Here is a 23,095-nt window from a genome sequence, read left to right on the forward strand (position 1 = left end):
ATGGGATGCTGGCATATTGTAAAACCTGACGCACCACAACACCAGTCCCTGCACATCCCATTTTTGTATATCCAAAATCTTGGCTCTTTGAATCCTCATAGCTTTAATAGCCACAAAATGTCTTCAAATGAATTGTTGTTGGTGTTTTATCTCATTTTTCTAATTTTCTTTTTTTTAAGTTTTTTTTTTTATTTGAAAGTCAGAGCTACACAGAGAGAGGAGAGGCAGAGAAAGAGAGAGAGAGAGAGAGAGAGAGAGAGAGAGGTCTTGCATCAGATGGTTCACTCCCCAGATGGCCACAACAGCCAGAGCTGCACTGATCCAAAGCCAGGAGCCAGGAACTTCTTCCAGGTCTCCCACGCGGGTGCAGGGGCCCAAGGACTTGGGCCATCTTCTACTGCCTTCCCAGGCCATAGCAGAGAGCTGGATTGGAAGAGGAGCAGCGAGGACTAGAACCGGCTTCCATATGGGATGCCAGAGCTTCAGGCCGGGGCGTTAACCTGCTGTGCCACAGCACTGGCCCCTCATTTTTCTAATTTTCTCAGCAAGAGGTTTCTGATAATTTAGACTTTCTGTTAGACCTTCCATATGGAATTTTAGAATCTGTTAGCAAAGTTTAAAAAAACGAGATTTTAATTAAAATGTTACTGAATATATATATATATGTGAGATATATATATATATGACAATTTTATAACATTAGGACTTCCAGTCTATTAACATGGTATACCTTATTTAAGGTCTTCTTTAATGTCTTTCCATTTTTTTTTTTACTGTAATGGGCTACCACATATATTCATGGTATTCCTGGTTACTTTACATTTATATTATTATTATTATTTATATACTTACATTTAATTGCATTTTATAGTTAATATTACTGATATATACATTTTGTTACTGCTTGCAATTTAACTACAATTTTGTGTTTTGTGGACAATTATATCATAAAAAATAATGTCACTTCCTTTTTAATCCTCACATATATTAAAAATCTATCCTTAGTGCTTAGTGTAATGTCAGATTATTAAGACTTCTACATTATGTTGAATATAAGTCACGACAATATGGCAGTCTTGTAGCCCTGATCTTAGGGCTAAAGGGAACGCTTTCAACATTTCATTATTAAGTATAAGGAATTTAACTTTTCTTTATATTTTGCTAATAAGTTTTCTTGTGAATCACTGGATATTATATCATAAGTAATTTATTATAGACATTAAATCTAACAGAATTACAAGAAGAGTTGGGAAAGTAAGGTCCAGAAATGGGATTTGGAGGATCAGAGAAAAGTCACTTATCAGCACACAACAGGATGCATGGAAAGGTTGGCATTGGCAGTGAAACTTACAAAGCCAGGCACTTCCAACTTCCCACATGGGAGCATGAAGTAGAATTGGCAAAGGCTATGAAAGGCAGTTACATCTGTGCCTGCTGATGGGACTGGCATCACTGGTGTGCATCACATCAACAGTCAGGAAAAACCAATGGGCAGTGTGGACAGTCTGCCACCTGATAGCAGCTCCTAGAGCAACAATGAGGATGATCTGTGTTAGCATCTGTATGTCACTGCGTCTAACCACCATGACCGACTGGATCACACACACACAAGGATGAGCTTCTGGGAGCTTCAGCTAGCCTCACTGTCACAATACAAGGCATGTAAAGCCAGTTGTTTTCCTTGTTGATAGCATATAGGCCTTAGTTACAGAAACCCTGTCAAGTTTACAACAGGACAGTACTCTGCTTCAGACTTGTCAGCAGCTGAAAAGCTCAGGATGAAACATTAGGGAACCAAAGCAAAGCCTAAAATCTTGCCTGTTACTGCTACTTAATTAAGCTGATGGCATTTTCTGTTTCTACCAGCCTCTTTTTATTTGAGGCTATAAGTTGTTTTTTTTTTTTTTTTTTTTTTTTAACGATTTATTGTATTTATTTGAAAGGCAGAGTTACGGGTTGAGGAGGGGAGGGAGGAGGAGGAAAGAATCTTTGATCCACTGGTTCACTCCCCAAAAGTTGAAATGGCAAGGGCTGTGCCAGACCAAAGCCAGGAGCTTCTTCTGGGTCTCCCAGGTAGGATCAGGGGCCCAAGGACTTGGGCCATCTTCAGCTGCTTTCCCAGGCCATTAGCAAGAAGTAGGGCAGCAAGGATTCAAACCAGTGCCCTTATAGGACACCGGTATCACAGGCATCAACTTTACCTGCTACGCCACAATGCCAGCCCCTAGCTATAAGATTTTTAAAGAATTTATTATTTACTGCTGCTATCACATTTTCAATTATCACACAATAATCATTTATTCACATGAAAACTACATCAGTTGAAAATCAAGGTTAATGGGCAGAGGTGAAATCACATGATTTCAAAAGAATTCAATGTTCAAAGCTTTCATTGGGTTCTAGAAAAGAGGGAAGAATGCTCATTTTTCTATGTAGAAGGTGACATTTAGTCAAAGAGAATTTCGATCAGGCATCGTGCACAAGAGCCCTGAGAGTTGGGAAACATGATCAGTCTGGAAAACATGGAAATCAAATACCTTAGTTGAAAATGTTCTTTGTAAACCTAGACTTTTAAAAAAGGAAAACATTTCTGATAGAGAGGTGAAGTTGTATGAAGGGGAGATGCCTCTTCATGGTGACTTGTCAACTAAAGACTACAAGATGTCTTTTTCCTTCAATCTGACCAGGGAGCTAGTGGGATAGTCTGAGCAAGGACTTAACACGGTGCCACTATCTATGGTGTCCCAGTCATCAAAAAGCTCAAAGGACACAGGGGATTTCTGGTTCAAAGATAATGGTACATTATGAGTTCTTGTGGTCTCATATAATTTATGTGGTGATTTTCAAAATCCTAAGAGAAAGACGTGCTAAAACACTAAAATGTAATCTAAACCCTTAGAGTTTTAGTTCACTCACCAGAAATAAAAGACAGGTCTTCTAATCTTCCAAGATATCAACTATCAATTATAGCAAAACAGAATAAAGAAAAGTCTAAGTTAGCTGGCCCACTGATTTAACAGCCATAAACCTCAAGTCATCATCCCCATTGCCACTGCCAAATCTTTAGCGCCATTTCTATAAAGCATTCACTAGATACCATGTGCTTCAATTCCTTTTTATTTTGTTTTCTTATGTAACCAGAGTCCAAGGAGTTGAGGAAAAGTAAAAGATAAAGGCAAGCAAAGGGACTATTTAATGTATAAACAAGGCAATCCCAAGTCTCAAACAATCCAAAATTATGAAATTGGCAAGTTGTGTTATCTGTAGAAGCAATGCCTTTGCTGCAAGAAAAATACTGAATTAAAACACCAGGTGAAATTTTACTTTATGAAGCTATAATTTTCAATTGAAAAAAAATTACAATAGCAAGCCTGACAGATTATTTTGGTTTAAGTTTGACACCTCTTTGGATTATAATTGCTTAACCAAGTATACAATAAAATGTTTATGTTTTATGTTGACTTTATCTTAATAATTAAAGAAATTACTGCAATCCAAGATAAAAAAATAAATCAGCAATTTGCTTACAATTTCATATATTAGGAGACAGGTAAAAATTCCACAGAAACACACCAAAAGAGAATTTAGCATTGTCATTGGGGAAAATGCAGTTGGGGGGAGGACAGGAATAACTATGAAACACAATGTTTTCAAAATTAAATCTTTTCAAAGATTATAAAATAGGAAAAAAAGGCCACTTAATTCTGAAGAAATCAGGTTCTAAGTTATCAGATTCTTCATTGATTTAATCACAATTCGTTCTGCAAAATTACTAGCATGGACCACATCAATGTGCAGTTAAAGCTCACGAAGTATCTTAACAGTAATTATAATAATCCAACAATTTCATCAAATGGAGTTAAATGTTCTGTACAGATCAAAAACGGACTTTATGACTGACCAAACCACTGTGATTTCCTGTTCTAACTCCACATTTCTTCTGAGGCTGCAGGAAGGAAAAAAAAAATCTATCTCTTGACTGTTGAAGACAACACAGTTACGAAGCACTAGCATTCCCCATTTTGGCTACTAATGAGTTACCGAGTGGTTCTCCCGGTTACTTTTATTTGAATACCTGCAGTGGGATTGCTTGAAGGAAGAAACAAAAGCCTAACTACACATCTGTCTCCAGGTGATCTATTGTAGAGATTAAGGAACCAAAATCTGGAGTTTTCCTCTACCTTTTGAAAGGAATCATGTAGTCCATAGACATGTTTTGTTCCTTTTGACCTTCCTTTTAATTCCAGTTCTCAGTGATTTGGCTCAATTTGGTGTGGGGAATCTGGGGCCCTTTGCTGCTATGATGGATTAGCAGACAAGAGAAAATGGGGCTTTTCAATTCCCACAGCAAGAGGCTGTGCCCCGTAAGATGGTCGATGAAAGCTTCGCTCCATTAGCTGGGGGCCAGACCCCTTATCACTTGATGGTGGAGTCGAGTGGTCTTGCTCCATGCCTACTCCATGTATCTGGGGCTCCTTCCTCCATGGAGTCATTTGCAGGGACTCTATACAAGAGAAAAAAGGAAATTGAGCATTCACATCATTCACCGTGACCAGCAAGAAAGATCCTAATAGTGGTGGTTAGAGAATAGGTCTGGAATGAAAGACACAAAAGCAACCCATTTTCAAACTATTCTAAACCCAATTTTTAAAAAATTCAAATTAGTCTTGACTGGTAGAGATGATTCAAAGAACTACACTATCTGACAAGACTCTTTATCTTTCCCTATGTAACTCCTATCTTCCCACCTGAACCATAGGTGACTTAAGAACAGAACTCTAGTTTTAAATGCATTTGTGGGAGCCAGGGTAGTGATATAGTGGGTTATACCATTGTTTGCAACACCAGTAACCCATATCCAAGTTCTGGTTTGAGTCTTTGCTGTTCCACTTCTGATCCAGTTTCCTGCCAATGCCCCCTGGTAAGGCAGCAGAAGATGGCCCAAGTGCTTGGGCACCTGCCAATCATGTGGGAGACAAGGAAGGCATTACTGGCCCCTGGATTCAGCATGGCCCAAACCTGGCTATTGTGGCTATTTGGGGAGTGAACCAGCAGATGAAAGATTTCTCCTTCTTCTTCTTCTTTTTTTTTTTTTTTTTTTTTTTTGACAGGCAGAGTTAGTGAGAGAGAGAGAGAGAAAAAGAGAAAGGTCTTCTTTCCGTTGGTTCACCCCCAAAATGGCTGCCATGGCCGGCACACTGCACAGATCCGAAGCCAGGAGTCAGGTGCTTCCTCCTGGTCTCCCATGGGATGCAGGGCCCAAGCACTTGGGCCATCCTCCACTGCCTTCCCGGGCCACAGCAGAGAGCTGGACTGGAAGAGGAGCAACCGGGACAGAACCAGCCCCCCAACTGGGACTAAAACCTGGTGTGCCAGTGTGGGGAGCAATCCGGACTAGACTAAGTTACTCGAATTAAGACTTATTCTATGCATCTGCTCTCCCACAATATGGCGCTGGGAGAGAAGTAAACAGCTTCCGCACAGCTGCCTCCAGTTCAACCAATTAACTGTAGGACTTGCTCCTGATTGGAGAGCAGCGTACTCAGCCGAGTTGGGATTGGCGGAGGAGGACTATAAAGGAGGAGAGAGACGGCATGCACCGGGAACATCTATGGGGAACATCTAAGGGAACCCGTGCAGCCCCCGAAAGAGCCGGCCGGCGGTGTGCCGCTCCCCTGCGGAAGTGGGGAATGCGGCCAGGGGGAACTGCCCTTCCACGGAGGTGGAAGGGAGAGTAGCCAACCCGGGAAGAACCAGCAGCAAACCCGGGGAGGGCCGAGCAGACGAAAGAACAGCGCAGGGTCCTGTGTCGTTCCTCCGCGAAGAGGGGGAGCGACATAATGGTGCCGTGACTCGGATATGAAGCCTAGGCAGGGCTTAGTGTCGTTCCTCCACGAAGAGGGGGAGCGACATAATGGTGCCGTGACTCGGATATGAAGCCTAGGCAGGGCTTAGTGTCGTTCCTCCACGAAGAGGGGGAGCGACATAATGGTGCCGTGACTCGGATAGGAAACCTAGCTCGGATAGCAAACTTAGGAGGGAAAGAAACGGGAAGAATTGGGAAAATATCGAAGAGAGAGACTAGCAAACAGCCTAGGGAAAAGCCGGCCGAAAAAGGTGCCGGAAGAAGCTATTGAAAGCCTAGGCATAGACTCAGATACGGACTACGGACTACGGGGGGAAGCTGGGAGAAATCTCTAAGGTCGAAAGCGAAAGTGAAAGCTAGAACAAACAGACTCGGACGCGGACTGTGGGGAGAGGCCAGGAGAAATGAGGGAGGAATATCGTTGGAGGAAAGCTTGGGGAAACATACCGGGTAGAGAAAAATGTTAGGGAAATTGAAGCCGCGGGGGGCAGGCCGAGGCGGAAACGAAAGCCACTTTGGGGTTCTCAAGTTAGCCCGGGAATAGGGGGCGAAAAGTTGAAACCAGAAGCTGAGACGTAAGCCAGATTGGGATCCGTCTGATTAGCCCGGGGAGCAAAGGACGGGAAGCCAAATCGTGGGGCGGAGACGTACGCTGGGTTGAATTCGCCAGGCTAGCCCGGGGAACTTAGATTGAATCCTAGTGGCGGAGACGCAAGCTACGCTGTGTTACTCGCGGAAGCCGCCGCGTGCAGAGAGAGCACGGGGCGTGAGTAGATAGGGAACGCTGGCGTAGGCCGTGGTTCAGACGCGAAAGGGTTAAGCGTGGAGACCGCGGAGCGCGCAAAGCCGGGAAGCTGCGCAGATGAGAGAGGCGCGCGGGCTGAAGCGGCGCAGAGCCGGGAACCCGCCGGCGGGGCGAGGTGCCGGAAAGCTGCGGGGATAAGAGAAACAGAAGTTTAGAAGTAAAGTGAGAGAAATAGGAATGCTGGCAGACAGAAGTAAAATGGGAGAAATAGAAATGCCCGGAGATAGAGAAATAGAGAAAAATAAGGCTTCCCCACAATGCAACAATTAGGAGGCTTGGATTCGGTCTGCCTGATTTAAGGCGGTAAGCGCCAGCAAAGCTCGACCAGAGTATGAGCTGCAGGTCACCGAAGATAGGCACAAACCAACACTAATAAGTCTCCCCCACAATACGGCAATGAGAAGGCTTGGATTCGGTTTGCCTGATAGGTTTTGTAAACACCTGCAGGCAGTTCTAGCAGAGCAGAGTATGCGCTGCAGGGCACCGAACACAGGCACGCATCAGCGCCTAAAAACCTCCTCACAACATGGCGAAGAGAGGACCCGGATTCGGTTTGCCTGATGGATAGGACTTGTAAGAGCCTGTGGCAACTCTAGCAAGTACAGCAGAGTGTGTGCTGCGGGACACCGAAGACAGGCGCGTATCAACGCCAAAAAATAAAAAGAAAGGGGGATCTGTGGGGAGCAATCCGGACTAGACTAAGTTACTCGAATTAAGACTTATTCTATGCATCTGCTCTCCCACAATATGGCGCTGGGAGAGAAGTAAACAGCTTCCGCACAGCTGCCTCCAGTTCAACCAATTAACTGTAGGACTTGCTCCTGATTGGAGAGCAGCGTACTCAGCCGAGTTGGGATTGGCGGAGGAGGACTATAAAGGAGGAGAGAGACGGCATGCACCGGGAACATCTATGGGGAACATCTAAGGGAACCCGTGCAGCCCCCGAAAGAGCCGGCCGGCGGTGTGCCGCTCCCCTGCGGAAGTGGGGAATGCGGCCAGGGGGAACTGCCCTTCCACGGAGGTGGAAGGGAGAGTAGCCAACCCGGGAAGAACCAGCAGCAAACCCGGGGAGGGCCGAGCAGACGAAAGAACAGCGCAGGGTCCTGTGTCGTTCCTCCGCGAAGAGGGGGAGCGACATGCCAGCGCCGCAGGTGGAGGATTAGCCTAGTGAGCCGTGGCGCCGGCCAGATTTCTCCTTCTCTCTCTCTCCCTCTTTGTTGTTCTGCCTTTCAAATAAATGAATAACTCTTTAAACACACCTGCACTTGTATTCCGGTTCCCTAGCATAATCCTCAGCCCTGAGTGGGGTGCTCTCCCCTTTCCTGTACCAGTCGATGGTAGCAGAGCTCAGTTATGATGGTTCTATGGATCTACCACCACCACTTTGTTCTAACATACTTTCCAAGAGCAAAAAAGCTATTGGCTCAAAACCAAACTTGCATTTTATTTTATTCCGCATTCTACTTCCCCACCCAATCTCTACCTGTACTTTCACCCCAGGCATTTCTAGCATACAGGACCTGATGGGGATGTGATCACTTGTCCGGAGGCAGATACATGAGAGGGCTCCAAAAAGTTCATTATAAATGCTAATTATGAAAAAAACTACACATAGATTTCAAATTATTTTTATGCCCAAATAAATGTATCTTTTAATTCCATTTTCCACAACATCTTTGAAGTATACTCATAAGAATGGCCTACAGAGAGCATCAAATTGTTTGCAGTAGAGTGAGAAGGAAGGAAAAAAGGAAGGAAGGGAGGGAGAGAGAGAGATAAACATTCTATTCTCTTCATGAATACTTGGCCGACTATCATAAGTCCTTAGTTATTTTCTGAGTTTAACTATAATCTTACACAGAAACCACTGTGCTATTGATTAACTTGCAAAATTATATATACCTCTAAAGTGGATTATCTTTATAAGACTTATGTGCTTTCAGTTGCTCAAGGTAAAGTAGTATGTAACTACAAGCTATTCTAGCACTTTTTTTCCATTTTCAATTCTCTTTATATACAGAAGATCAGTTTAGCATATATTAATTTCAACAGTTTGCACACACATAGAAACACAAAGTGAACAATACTGTGAGTACTAGTTATAGCATTAAATCACAATGTACAGCACATTAAGGACAGAGATCCTACATGAGTAGTAAGTGCACAGTGACTCCTGTTGTTGACTTAACAAATCGACACTATTGTTTATGGCATCAGTAATCACCCTAGGCTCTTGTCATGAGTTGCCAAGGCTATGGAGGCCTTTTGAGTTCACCGACTCTGATCATATTTAGACAAGGTCATAGTCAAAGTGGAAGTTCTCTCCTCCCTTCAGAGGAAGGTACCTCCTTCTTTGAAGACCTGTTCTTTCCACTGGGAACTCACTCACAGAGATCTTTCATTTAGGTTGTTTTTTTTTTTTTTTTTTGCCAGAGTGTCTTGGCTTTCCATGCCTGAAATACTCTCATGGGCTTTTCAGCCGGATCCACATGCCTTAAGGGCTGATTCTGAGGCCAGAGTGCTGTTTAGGACATCTGCCATTCTATGAGTCTGCTGTGTATACCACTTCCCATGTTGGATCGTTCTCTCCCTTTTTTATTCTATTGGTTAGTTTTTGCAGACACTAGTCTTGTTTATGTGATCCCTTTGACTCTTAGTCCTATCATTCTGATCAATTGTGAACTGAAATTGATCACTTGGACTAGTGAGATGGCATTGGTACATGCCACCTTGATGGGATTGAATTGGAATCCCCTGGTATGTTTCTACCTCTACTGTTTGGGGCAAGTCAGCTTGAGCATGTCCCGAATTGCACATCTCTTCCCTCTCTTATTCCCATTCTTATATTTAACAGCGATCACTTTTCAGTTAAGTTTCAACACTTAAGAATAACTGTGTATTGATTACAGTATTCAACCAAAAGTATTAAGTAGAACAAACAAAAAAATACTAAGAGGGATAACGTATTAAGTTGTTCATCAACAGTCAGGGCAAGGGCTGATCAAGTCACCATTTCTCATAGTGTTCATTTCACTTTAACGGGTTTCCTTTTTGATTCTCGGTTAGTTGTCACTGATCAGGGAGAACATATGATATTTGTCCCTTTGGGACTGGCTTATTTCACTCAGCATAATGTTTTCCAAATTCCTAACAGGGATAACTTTTCAGTTAAAATTTAAACACCTAAGAATAATTGTGTGTTAATTACAGAGTTCAACCAATGATACCAGAACAAAAAAAATACTAAAATGGATAAAGTATTACATTGTACGTCAACCATCAGGACAAGAGCTGATCAAGTCACTATTTCTCATAGTGTCCATTTCACTTCAACAGGTTTCCCCTTTGGTGCTCAGTTAGTTGTCGCTGATCAGGGAGAACATATGATATTTGTCCCTTTGGGACTGGCTTAATTCACTCAGCATAATGTTTTCCAGATTCCTCCATCTTGTTGCAAATGACCGGGTTTCATTGTTTTTGACTGCTGTATAGTATTCTATAGAGTACATGTCCCATAATTTCTTTATCCAGTCTACTGTTGATGGGCATTTGGATTGGTTCCAGGTCTTAGCTATTGTGAATTGAGGTGCAATAAACATTAATGTGCACACAGCTTTTTTGTTTGCAGAGTTGGAGAGAGAGAGAGAGAGAGAGAGAGCTTTCATCCACTAGTTCACTCCCCAAATGGCTGCAGTGGCTGGGACTGGGCGAGGCTGAAGCCAGAAATGACAAACTCCATCCAGTCTCCCAGTTTGGTTTAGGGGCCCCAGCACTTGGACATCTTTCCTCGCTTTCTCAGGAACATGAGTAGGGAGCCTGATCAGAAGTGAAGCAGCTAGGACTTGAACCAGTGACCATATGGGATACCAGCATTACAGGCAGAGACTTAATCTGTTGCACCAAAACACAGGCCCTGCTGTTGCATTCTAATAGTACTACCATTAACACCACCACCATCGGCAACTTTTCAAAGTGTTGAATGTTTCATTATTCAGGAAAAAGTTTTATATATATATATAGTTATATATTAATCCTTATTATTTAGGAAACTATATAAATATACATACACACATATATTTAATCCTTAAGTAGACCCTAATATTCAGGCCTCTCTCATACTAGGCAATAAAATTCTATTGAATTCAATATTTTGGATTGCATGGTAACTTATTTATGAGAGAGGAGTTTAGAATGAATTTTGCAACACAAGAAGCCCATGTTCTGTCTACAAAGAAATCGGAGAAGAGGTGGTAATAATCACATTGATGAATGATAAATATCAGAAAATAGAAGTGGAGTTGACATTTAATTAGCTCCCATCTTTAGCAGAGGAACTGTTTTTGTTGGCTCAAAGTTTATCTAAATCATACCAAAGGTTTCTGATACAAACCATGTTCAAAAATATCCTCTGGGTTGTGAAATAAAACTATGATATCTGAGAACCAACCCAAGAGGTTTATCATAACCCAACTCTTGGCAAAGGTATTACGTCAAAGGTTATCTAACTCCATTTCTACCTGTAGAAGACCGAGTTCCAGAACAGTCTGAGAATCTAGGCAGATTTTATGGTCTCTCCCTGAGTGGCTTGGCTGGACTTCACAGATAGCTAGGAGTCCGGCTAAGGCCTAGTCTCTGAGAAGACCTGAATAGTCGGGAATCCCAGATCAATTCCCAGAACAACTTAAATTCACAGGCACCCTTCCTGCTAGAACACGGAACATGTTTTCTTAGAGCTATTTACAATTTCACCAGAACCACACTTAAAGCTGCCAGTATAGAACCCCTAAGCCCGCAGAATGATCTCAAAACCTTATCTAATTCAAAATAAAGAGTCACTCGGTGCTCAAAGTGACACAGAAGATTGCTATAGGACTGGAGTTTTGAGTCAACATGGTAACCTCATATAAGACATAAATCCACTCCAAATCTATTTTTCTAAAGCTCTATGGCATTCCAATACAGCCCAGCTGCTCCCATAGCTTATACAATTTAACTATTGCTTTTCTAGTTACATAAGACTTTTCACTGGAAAACATTCAGGATCTAGGTAAAGATAACCACTCACCAGGCCTCAGGGAGGAAAAGTGCCCAGCATCTGCTGCCTGGCCATCCTGGCTCACCACAGGCTGACTCCCATTGCCGATGTCTTGTTCTTTTACAATGACAAACTGCAGAAAACAAAAGAGAAAGGAAGGATATTGTTATACTTCACCAATTATCTCAATATATGTTACATAAAAAACTACAGTTTTATCATGTTCATCTTGTGGAAGTTGTTAGAGGAAAGGCCCTGTCAAATGTGTCTCTTCGGCTAATAAGAGATTCCATTTTCAGTTAAGAAGTTTACATTATATTCTATTAAAGCAACTAGACACTATCAGTATCTTTACTAAAGAACTGCTTCTAATTCTGGAATCTCAACTTTTGGGTCATGGATCCCTGGGGATTCCTGTTGTACTCTAAACAACCCAAGACACCATAAGCATTCTAAGCATTGCCCATAAACCAGACATTTTGGGGCCAGTGTTGTGGCATAATGAATAAAGCCACCTCCTGTGAGGCCAGCATCCTAAATGGACACTGGTTCAAGTCCTGGCTGCTCTACTTCCAATCCAGCTCCCTGCTAACGTGTCTGGGAAAGCAGCAGAAGATGCCCAAAGAGCTTGGTGCCCTGCACCCACGTGGGAGACCCAGAAGAAGCTCCTGACTTCAGATTGGACCAGCTACAGCTGTTGCAGCCATTTTGGGAGTGAACCAGGAGATGGAAGTGCTCTTGCTCTCTCTGTCTCTCTCTCTCTCTCTCCTTCACTCTCTCTCTAACTGTGCCTTTCAAATAAATAAAAATAATTTTTTAAACAACCAGACATTTAAAATAATATTTCATATGCATGTATGCTACGGCTTTAAAAATATATGTATATATTTTAGGTAACAAGACTCATTTCCATGTACCACCAAGTTCTGAATAATCTGACCATGAATAAGCACTCAGAGGGCGCTGATAGTACAATCACTATTTTGTAGGCATCCGCCACTTGCTTTCTCGTGGTTGAACAGCTCTGGAAGCAGAATTCTGAAAGGGAGCCCTAGAAAATAACATTATTTCTCTTTGGTCAACAAAGTGATTATTTTTGTCATCATTTCTATGTCCAAAATTGATTGGGCAGGCTGACCACAGTTCACTAGCTCACACTCACCCTAGAGATATTAGGTATAAACATAATCAGTGATAAATGTAAAGAAAGGACTCCATGCTCCAGGATAAAGGACACAGTTTGGTGAGGTCCTTCCTTGTCAATCAGTAACCCAGCAACAGGACTGCCCCACAGTTTTGGCTGATGGAGCCAAATTCAGAATTTGATTCAGAAATGAGCTCTGCACAAGAAGGAGCCCACAACTCAGAAACAACACAAGGAAAAGAAAAGAGAAAAAAAATCCCTTTGCCTACGATTCTCCTTGAGCAAAGTGTAGGACGGGATGAGTGGATTAGGAGAGAGGGAGGGAAACATTTGTAATTGAAAGGTGAATCCCATGAACATGTTTTCATTTTCTGATTTTCCACATTAATCACCTTTCACATCTCCTCCTCATTATAGGCCTCCCTGCAGCACCACATGGCAAAATCAATGCAAGACCCACGGCTTAAGGGCACATGGCCGTTATTTCCAGCTCAAGTCAAAATCCAGCCCTCTGCACTGCAAATTGTCCAGTCATGTTACTGTCTGCCAGAAGAACACGGCTCTCACAATGCTGGGCTGGGGTGGGGAAGGCAGCTGCCAGGGCCAGCTTTGTTTCTGCTGCTTCCCTTCCCAGTCTGGGTGCTCAGCTCTGGCCTACTCTTGTTGCGCTCTGCTGCAGCAGCCGCTGTGCATGATGGTTAGGATGGCTGGGAGTGTGAAGCTCAGCAGCCCGGGGTCTTCTAACAGTTCCGACAAGCTGAGATGAGTTAAATCTGCTAACCACGCTGGAATTAAACACCTTGTAGACTAACACATGCAACCTGGGTAATTTGGAAGTCCACAAAGTTAGGAGGCCTCGGTGGAGACAGCACATTCTATAGCTATTTAAAACACACACTTAAGAATTTACAGAGAAAGAAAGGATCTTAGAAATCATCTGATCCACAGCCTTTGTTGTGCTGAAGAGGCAGCAGAGATATGCAGAGGTTAAAGGATTTGCTGAAGAGGAGGGTGGCAATTTTTGAGAGGAAAAGGCTAGAACTCACACTTCTTATTTTACTTCTATACTCAAATTCAACCAAAAAATAAGTTAACACCAAATGCCTGTAACAGGTAAGAACATATAATCGCTTGTTAGTCAGAAGCACACCAGCAGGAAAGCTATTCTCTGGTAGGGTTCCTAGGAGTGGGTGAAGTGATTCCAGAAGGACCCCAAACACTGCCTTTGCCCCTCTTTAACCCCTCCCCAGTAACTCTTCTTAAGGTTTCAGTTCCCCATGGATCTGTCAGATATTCAGGTCTCTTCCACAATAGATACCATAGACAATACCAATACCACACAATAAATCAATCAAGTTACCTCTCTGACAGAGTTCTGGAAATAGAAATTCCCTTAAGAATTTCAAGAGAACTTAGCTTGTCCCAAGTCTGCCCCCTAGTGTTCCATTATCAGTTACTGAAGAGTGAGCTATGAAGCATTTTGACTTTCTCCATCCACTGAACTTTAAAAAAAAAAAAGTTTCCCAGATAAAATACAGAAAAGCCAGTTAAATCTGAATTCGAATTTAAACTTGAAATTTCATTATAACTATTAATTTAAGAAAGAACTCTGCATTTTTATTTGCTGAATCTAATAACTATTTTACTATAGGAGGTTAAGGACTGAAAATGTATGTGAGAAAAGTCAACCCTTAATATCCATGGGTTTTGTGTCCATAGATTCAACTACGAACAGAAAATGTAGTTAGGTCTATGAGGGTTATATCTGTATTGAACAAATATAGACTTCTTTTTCTTATCATTACTCCCTAGAAAACAAGCACAACAATTTTCCTATCATTGACAATGTATGAGGTATTATATATAATCTACAGTTGATTTAAAGTATATTGAGGAGGATAGGAATGAATTATATGTAGTACTATGCCATTTTATGTAAGGTACTGGAGCATTCAAGGACTTTGGTATCAACAAATTGGAGAGGTCCTGGAACCAGTCCCCCTCAGATACCAAGGAAGGATTATATTAAGAAAATCAGAAGTGTTATATATTTTTAAGACATTCATCTGCATTGGCTTTTAAGACATTCACCTGAGAATAGGAGTTGGGAAAAACTCTTCATATAAAATACAAAAATCTAAGTTTTAGGAAGAAGCTGGTAACAGGGGAAAAAATCCATAAATTTCTTGCACCATTAAATTATGGTGCTACTTTCACTTGTCTGATGCCCTTAAAGACATGGTTCCCCCATCCTCCCAACTAGGACCTCCCCAGCTGATATGCTGGCCAATACTGTTACCAGTTGGAGGCTATAGTAGATTCCAGTTACTGTTACTCAGTGAAGAATGAGAAAAAATGGATTCAGGTTAATAGCAAGTCAGTTCCTTGGTTCATCTACTTTGGATGCATTACCCAAGGTTGAGGGCAAGAAGATATCCCAGCCTCGCCATCAGTAGGCCTGCTGTTGCTCACATTTCTGCTCGACTCTTCATAAGGATTCTTTGGATGCTTCAATAACAGCTTCTGAGTCCTGCAATAAAGCCAAAATTTGAGACAATCTCAAAACACTCTCTTCACTCAGTGATGGTCAGGAACAACTACCTTGTCAGAAACAAGCAATCCTCCATGCAAAGGTAATCAAACACATAGCTGAAACTTTCCAGTAGGGTAAGAATTGTTAGGGAAGATACTTTAGATGGGGGCCAGTATTGTGGCGTGGCAGGTTCATACTGGAATGCCTGATCAAGCTGGCTGCTCTGCTTCCAATCCAGCTTCCTGCTAATGTACCTGGGAAAGCCCAAATATTTGGGCCCCTGCCACCCGTGTGGGAAACCTGGATGGAGCCACCAGCTCCTGGCTTACCCTGGCCCAGCCCTGGCCACTGCAGCCATCTGGGGAGTGAACCAGCAGATGGAAGATCTATCTTTCCCTCTCTCTCTGTCTCTCTGCCTTCCAAATAAATATATCTTTAAAGAAAAAAACATACTGCAGATTCACTTATAAGCAGTTTTACTATTCTGATTGCATTTCAGCAAAAAGAAAGGGTTCTGCTGAGCTTTCTTTTTGAAGAAATAATGCTAGTCACAGTCAATTTTTGCCATATGGTAGTAAGAACATGAAGATGTTCCTACTGGTATGTGATGCCTATAGTCATCCTTCTGAAGAGAAGGTCTTTGAAATTCAAGACAAAAATCTCACAACTCACCATTCCCTTTCAAACCAGATCTCTGAAAAATTTCAATAGAACACATCAAAATTTTGTAATATTTAATGCTATAATTTATGTCTATATTAATAATTTTATACACATAAACTTAAATGTATTGCTCCCATGTGTTTCCACACGATTTGCCAAGCATCTACCTTTCATTTGGCATTCTGAACAATGGGATCAATCACTAATTATTCAATATTCTTTTTTTAATATTCTTTATACAAATATCTAACATACTGAAAGCCAGGCTAAAAAAAAACTAATTGTTAATGATAGACCACTAAATTAAATTTTTAAGTTTGTGCATGAGAATACAGTCTCTCAGGAGGCAGCAAAAGAGAGCTTGGAGTATATGACACATTTTGGAAAGATTACAGTTCATAGAAAATCGTAGTCATAACAACAGATGACTTTTGTTAAATACTACATGACAGACCTACACTAAACCTTTTACTGAGATGAACTCAACTTATCTCAGTACTTTTCTCATCCCTCTTTAATAGCAAAAGAAACTAATGAATACAGAGGATAAGAAACATGTCTGATGGCATTTAGACACCAAGTAGGATTTGAACCTGTGCACTCTGATTCCAGAGCTCAGGCTCTTAACCACTACATCAGGATATAGCAGGATTTCAGACAAGTACAGCTTGGCTGATATGTTGGATTTTCCAGAGTACAGGACTGCTGCCACTTGAGTGGTTGTGTAGCACCTGTAAACGTGCTTGTATTTTCATCTGCAGGTAGGGGGTATTCTGTACATTCCCAGAGAACTGCGGCATACTTAGTAATGTGGGTCATAGGTTCTTCAGCCATAGGATGATGAGACTGAACTAGATAATTCTATAAAGTCCCCTACAGCCCAGAAATTTTACGACTCTCAGATTTTGTACTATAAGAGTAGATAAAATGTTTTTTGGATCTAGCACTGTGGGGTAGTGGGTAAAGTCACCGCCTGCAGTGTCGACATCCCACAGGGGTGCTGCTTTGAGTCCCAGCTGCTCCACTTCCAATCCCGCTCTCTGTTGTGGCCTGGGAAAACAGTGGAAGATGGCCCCTGCACACATGTGAGAGACCAGGAAGAAGTTGCTGGCTCCTGGCTTCGGATCGGCTCAGCTCCGGCCGTTGTGGCCATCTGGGGAGTGAACCAGCGGATGAAAGACCTCTCTCTCTCTCTCTCTCTCTCTCTCTCTCTCTCTGTAACTCTCTCTTTCAAATAAAATAAATAAATCTTTTTTTAAATGTCTTTTTAATATTGATAAGTAGAGAACACTATCCTACTTCTTAAGAAAATGGAAAATAGGCAAAATAGTGTGATATCCATACTATTACCCTAATGTTGAGTTATTTAAAAAATTAAACATAAAAATGTTATTGTTCTACAACTTTTAACTGATAACTTGAAATGACTGAAAACATAAAATTCAAGGATCAGAAACTTCCTTTTAAGTTGGAGAAAATAATGATTTTCTTTAAAATTTTCTCTAAGATTTTCTTGTCAGAAATCAACAGAAAGTAACCATGAAAAGAATACAGTTATGCTGATTAGGAGTGGAACAGTAAGAAATGCTAAAACAAGAAAGTAGAATGCAACGATGCATTATGTTAACTAACAACCACATTTACCACACAGGTGCATAGAAAAGATTAGAACAGGGAAATAAAAGCACTAATAAATTAGTGCAAGGATAGCTTAGGTCTTTTTTAAAAAGCTATTTTTGCACTTTTAAAAATTTAGTATTATTTATTTATTTGAAAAGCAGAGAGAGAGAGAGAGAGAAACTCCTAGTCTAACCTCTGGTTCACTCCCTAAACACCCACAATGGCTGGGGCTTTGCCAGGATCCAGGAATTCAATCCGGGACTCCCACGTGGGTGGCAGAGATCCAATCACTTGAGCCATCACCTGCTGCCTCCAAGAAGCTGGAATGGAGAGCCACAGGCAGGACTCAAATCCAGGTACTCCAATACGAGATGCGGGCATCTGAACCACTGACCCAAACGCCTGCTCCTATTCATCTTTTTAAATGTAGTAAGGGCACAGAAGTTCATCTCAAGGAGGCAGGTGTTCCCCTAGAGAGGGGTTTAATGTACCAACAGAAAGAAAGGGTCACCTGTAGGAGTGAGCCCCCCACAGGCCCAGGAGGAGCAGTAGGACCAGCACCACCACACAGACAGCCACCACAGTGATGTCCCGCTGCCGTCCACGGCCAGTGTGGCGCAGTTCCCACCACTTCAAGTCTCGATGCTGACAGCGCTCCCCGACGTAGCCAACCACACAGCTGTGACAACACACAAACACAGGTCATCAGACTGCTGGTCAAACACACTTGATATTTTTCAGACTCAGGCATCTTTCAACCTTGGCATTTTCAGACTCAGCTCTATGGAAGTACATGGAAAAGTCCATCAGGGATCAGTTGAAAGCAGTGTGATTTACAAGTTCCTGTGGCATGGTCTTCCCACTTCGGTCTATTTACACTGGGAGGGAAGGGGGACTATTTGCATACTGCCTCTACAAGGCATTACCAGACATTGATTAAAGATCAATTTCTGCTAGGCTAAAACTCCTAAGGAGCCGCTACCTTTTAAAACCAACAAAGTGATTCTGCCCTAAGAGCCCAGGGAATTCAGGAAGCAAATGTTTACAGTTAAGAATAGGTCAAGGGGTTGGTGCTGTGGCATAACAGGTAAAGCCATCACCTGCAGTGCCAGCATCCCATATGGGCACTGGTTCAAGTCCCGGCTGCTCTACTTCCAACCTAGCTCTCTGCTATGGCCTGGGAAAGCAGTAGAAGATGGCCCAAGTGCTTGGGCCCCTGTACCCATATGGGAGAACCAGAAGAAGCTCCTGGCTTCTGGCTTTGGATCAGTGCAGGTAGCCATCTGGGGCATGAACAGCAGATGGAAGACCTCCTTTCTCTCTCTCTCTCTCTCTCTCTCCCCCCTCCCCTCCCCTCTCCCCTCTTTTTCTCTCTCTCTCTGCCTGTGCCTCTCTTTAACTCTGCCTTTCAAATAAACAAATAGATCTTTTTTTTTTTTTTTGGGAAAAAAAAAAAAAAAAAACAGTAGGTCAAAGGAAAGAAAAATCTTGAGAGCAGAGTCTCTCACTCAAAACCAGGCTGTGCAAGAAGAATGTTGTCAGGTCCCTGAACAGGAAGCACAACCCAGCCTGTGAAAGAAGGACTTTTCCCACTTATCACTACTGGCCAGGCGAAAGAGGTCTCAGTGGTGACACAGGCATTTTGCAGTTTTCTTCAAAGCAGGGAAAACTCTATGGAGGAAAAAGGGGCATTCACGTACAAACACTCAGCCGTCTAATAAATGACATTGATACTTGAATTGTTAGGGACCGATTTATTGTTGAACCTTTAAAGTCAATGAAACAATGCTGCCATCTACTGGGAATGCTCATTTCTAAAAACTACCAGGAAGTTGGTTGACAATTGTGTCCTGTGATTCTTTGCGAAAGCACTGACTCTAGAAACACCATATTAACACTTTGCGGTGCTTGCTTATCAGGAATTCCCTGGCCCTGAAACAGCTATCTGTCCATCTAGATCCCCTGCTTATTCCAAAAGGACTTGACGGAACGAGTACAGAGAATGGATACCAGCTCCTGTGGGAGAAGCAGCAGCACAGAGAAAACACTGGAAAAGCTCCAGAAGATCCGGGTTTAAGTCCCAGTTCCGTTAGCTTGTCATGGGAGTTTTGGAGGAAGCAGGAAAATGAATGAACATTTGTCATGTATGTTGTGTGTCTGACACCATGCTAGGGACGTTCACTTCAGTGTCACAGTCCCATTTTACAGATGAGAAAACAGGCTTGAGGAGGTAAGTAAGGTCACACAGCTAACGAACAACAGGTTTCATTCAAATGATTCTTCATTGTCAAAGCCCATGCTCTTTCTACTACACTGTGCTGCTTCTGAAAACGGATTACAGGGCTATTCACCTCTGAAAAGTTGTTCTTCTAGAAGTGAGCATGCAAGAGATGGCTGGATCTGAGTGTAGACATATGGGACTATCAGGTTGTTCAAGACTTTCCTGGGCGTTGTCTTAATTCTAGCTACCTTTGGTTATGGCCACTTCCCATCAATGCCTAGCAACCATTCTTAAACTGCTGGATGTTAATGGACCACACCTCTGATACTCTCAGAAATTTAGAGATCTTGTGGGGTAGGTCAGTCACGTGTCTAAGAGTCCTCAGGAGCAAAGCCAAGCTGCAACAGTACAGCCTCTCTGTATATTATGGGAGAGAACCTCAAGTTCTTTGGATTGTTAATTAGTTGTTCTGTTAAATCAAACCAAAGATTCCCTGACCAAATGTGTTTGACTTTCCATAGTCAAGTAAGCTAAATAATGGTAAATAAGACTTGTTAATGTGTTACAGTGCACCATGCATCAAGAACTGAAGGCTAGAGTATACGGCATTTCTCAAACTGATACAACCACACAACATGGGTTGGGGGATCTTGGTCTAAACACCTTCCCAGAGAACTGTTTGACTCAAAGCCAAAGTAGATGGTACAAGGACCTCTTCTGAGCTCGAGAAGTCTGGAGTCAGCTGAGATGCTGCACACCAGGAAACCTCCAAGAAACATATTGGGCATGTAGAATTCCTGGTCCTAATTCCTCCATCTCTCAGGGAAAGTCTGGGGTTCCACGGATTTGAGGGTAATGTCCATTGCCTCCAAGCTGATTAGACCACTCTGTAGAGAATGTGCCTGGGATGTATTTCTAAAAAAAAAAAAAAAAAAAAAAAAAAACCTGGACTCATAAGCACTCCCTAGAGGTTTGTTGTTTGGGAATTAAAAAGGCATAAGGTGAGGTCACCAGGGCAGGGGAAGGACGAACTGAATACTTGATTAAATCACTTGCATTAAATGCGCAATTCAAAAACAAAGTTACTTGATTAAATCACTTGCATTAAATGCGCAATTCAAAAACAAAGTTACGATCCCTATTGTAAACTGATGTTATTTTAAATATTGCTTTAGACTAATGGTCCTTGGATTTGAAGGCAACCTCCAGTTTAATTATCACTTTGTAGCAATTTGTGTTTAAAATATTAGCAAGTACATATGATATTTTCATCAGGATTTAATGACAGGAAGAAAAGCAATGTGCTAACGAGCTCATCAATCATTAAGGGAATCACTTCTATCGGATCCGCATGAAAAGACTGTGCCAAATACAGTATAGAATCCTGCACTACCCTCTGTTTATTACACTGATTTTTATAATTGAAATTTAAGGTATCAAGGAAGAAAACAATCCTGACCTAATAAACTATAACACTTGTTTTTGAAATTTTATTGTTTGTGATGATGAGAAACAATGAACAGATAAAAAACTGGTTGTTAATATTAAAGCTAAAGATAACTATTGTAAGTATTAGATCTATCTTAGACTAGAAAACTACAGCCCGTAAATATGTATGTGAAAGCAGAATTCCACTAGAAGTCAGTCGGTCCTACTAATTCTTCAGGTCATTTCCCTGACTTGTGTCATATGAACATGGTTTCTAATGCAAAGCCATACACTTGGAGAATACAGCTTACTCTAATTTTCGTTTAGACTATAATTCTGCTCATTATCACTGATAACATCATAAAATCTGTTCTACTTATAACTTCAATTTGTGAGAGTCAGATTATTCTGTGACTCGTTATTCCAGGCACAAAGTATCAAGGAGTCAGGACTCTAACCCCCAGAGACCTATTTATTTTTACCCTCAGTTTCTTCCTATGGCTTTGAAAATATGAAATTAATTCAGGGAAAAAATCTGATACATATCCAGATACTGTCGGTTCGAGTCTTATTAAGGTCTCCATGGAAAGGTCTTCCAAGTGAGCACAGTGAGGGCACCCCATAATTTCAAACCTCCCTCAGATCTCCTTTTCAGGTTGACGCTACCCATGGGGAAACGCCTTGGCCCAAAAAGAGCAAAAATGGGAGTTGCAGAATCTGGTAATTGTCACTAAACAGCAAAAATGCAAAGTCAACTGTTAGGAAGTGAAGTGAAGAAATGTGTGTGTGTGTGTGTGTGTGTGTTTAAAATCCAAGGCAAGAAACCCAGTGTGAATATGTACAACTTTTTGTAAATCTAGACACATACTGTGGATTGTGAATGCTTTCCACATATTTGGCAGGAAATAAATCACAGTTTCAAAGAATTCTCTCACACACCTACGTTTTCCAACCAGAAAGAGAAGTGTAATCCCCAGACTTTACTAGTAATAATGTCAAGGTATTTAAGTAAAACGAAAATAACCACCAATTCTTTACATTTATATTTAAGCATTGGTGGTTGTGTAGGGTAGGGTGTTGTGACACATAAGGAGGATGCAACGTGGCATGCACATGGGTGTGTGGTACACAAACACACAATTTATGCGTGTGTATATTTTCCTAAGGATAAATCTAATTGTAGAAAAATTTCTTTACAGTAAATTTCACAAGTTTTTTAAAAGTTATGGACTGCAAGACAGTGACTTACTTGCAGGCATAGTTGTCTACTGCTTCAATATACATGCACACGCCACCATGGAGGCAGTACCCGTCATGTGACGGGGGGCATCCCGGGAAACTATTTCTGCCTGGAGAGGGCTCATCTTCCTTGAGCTGAAATGGCGGAACAGAATCTAGAAGAATCAAAGACATCACTTTTATGTTTGGGAGTGATCCAGGTCTTTCAGGGACAAGTTTCTGTGAACAACTTGTGATACAGTATTCTTAGTAACAGTAGAACTACCAGGAGTGACAAAAGGTTGACTTTCCTTAACAGACCTTATGTCACCATGAAACTAGATATAAAGCACACTGGAGGCAAGTAAGAGGATGGCCAATCACAATATAAATCCAGTCAATGATTTCGTTATAAAAGCCAATCTATCACCAATAGAGGCATACTAACTCTGTGAAATGACTGCTAGCTTTAAGAAGTTCTCATTGAACCAACCGTTATCTTTGTATGGCTTAATAACTACCCACAAATACACAGCCTACTCCCCTCAATATCCTGAGAGTC

The 23,095-nt window shown here is 41.8% G+C and overlaps 1 protein-coding gene across 4 annotated transcripts in view; it reads right to left on the minus strand.

The window, feature by feature from the left end:
- Window positions 1–3,099: 3,099 nt before the first annotated feature.
- Window positions 3,100–23,095, minus strand: part of EGF (epidermal growth factor) — a 97,372-nt gene continuing 77,376 nt past the window's right edge. For all 4 annotated transcript variants that reach the window (XM_070047750.1, XM_070047751.1, XM_070047749.1 and 1 more), the window contains 5 exons: window positions 22,565–22,709; window positions 18,178–18,345; window positions 15,263–15,380; window positions 11,737–11,839; window positions 3,100–4,504 (listed from right to left, as the gene is read on the minus strand). In XM_070047750.1, coding sequence (XP_069903851.1) covers window positions 4,299–4,504; window positions 11,737–11,839; window positions 15,263–15,380; window positions 18,178–18,345; window positions 22,565–22,709 — 740 coding nt within the window. In that variant the 3' untranslated portion in view covers window positions 3,100–4,298. The remainder of the gene's footprint in view (window positions 4,505–11,736; window positions 11,840–15,262; window positions 15,381–18,177; window positions 18,346–22,564; window positions 22,710–23,095) is intronic.

The sequence above is a fragment of the Oryctolagus cuniculus genome, chromosome 8 (genome assembly GCF_964237555.1).
Source record: "Oryctolagus cuniculus chromosome 8, mOryCun1.1, whole genome shotgun sequence".
Taxonomy (NCBI): domain Eukaryota; kingdom Metazoa; phylum Chordata; class Mammalia; order Lagomorpha; family Leporidae; genus Oryctolagus; species Oryctolagus cuniculus.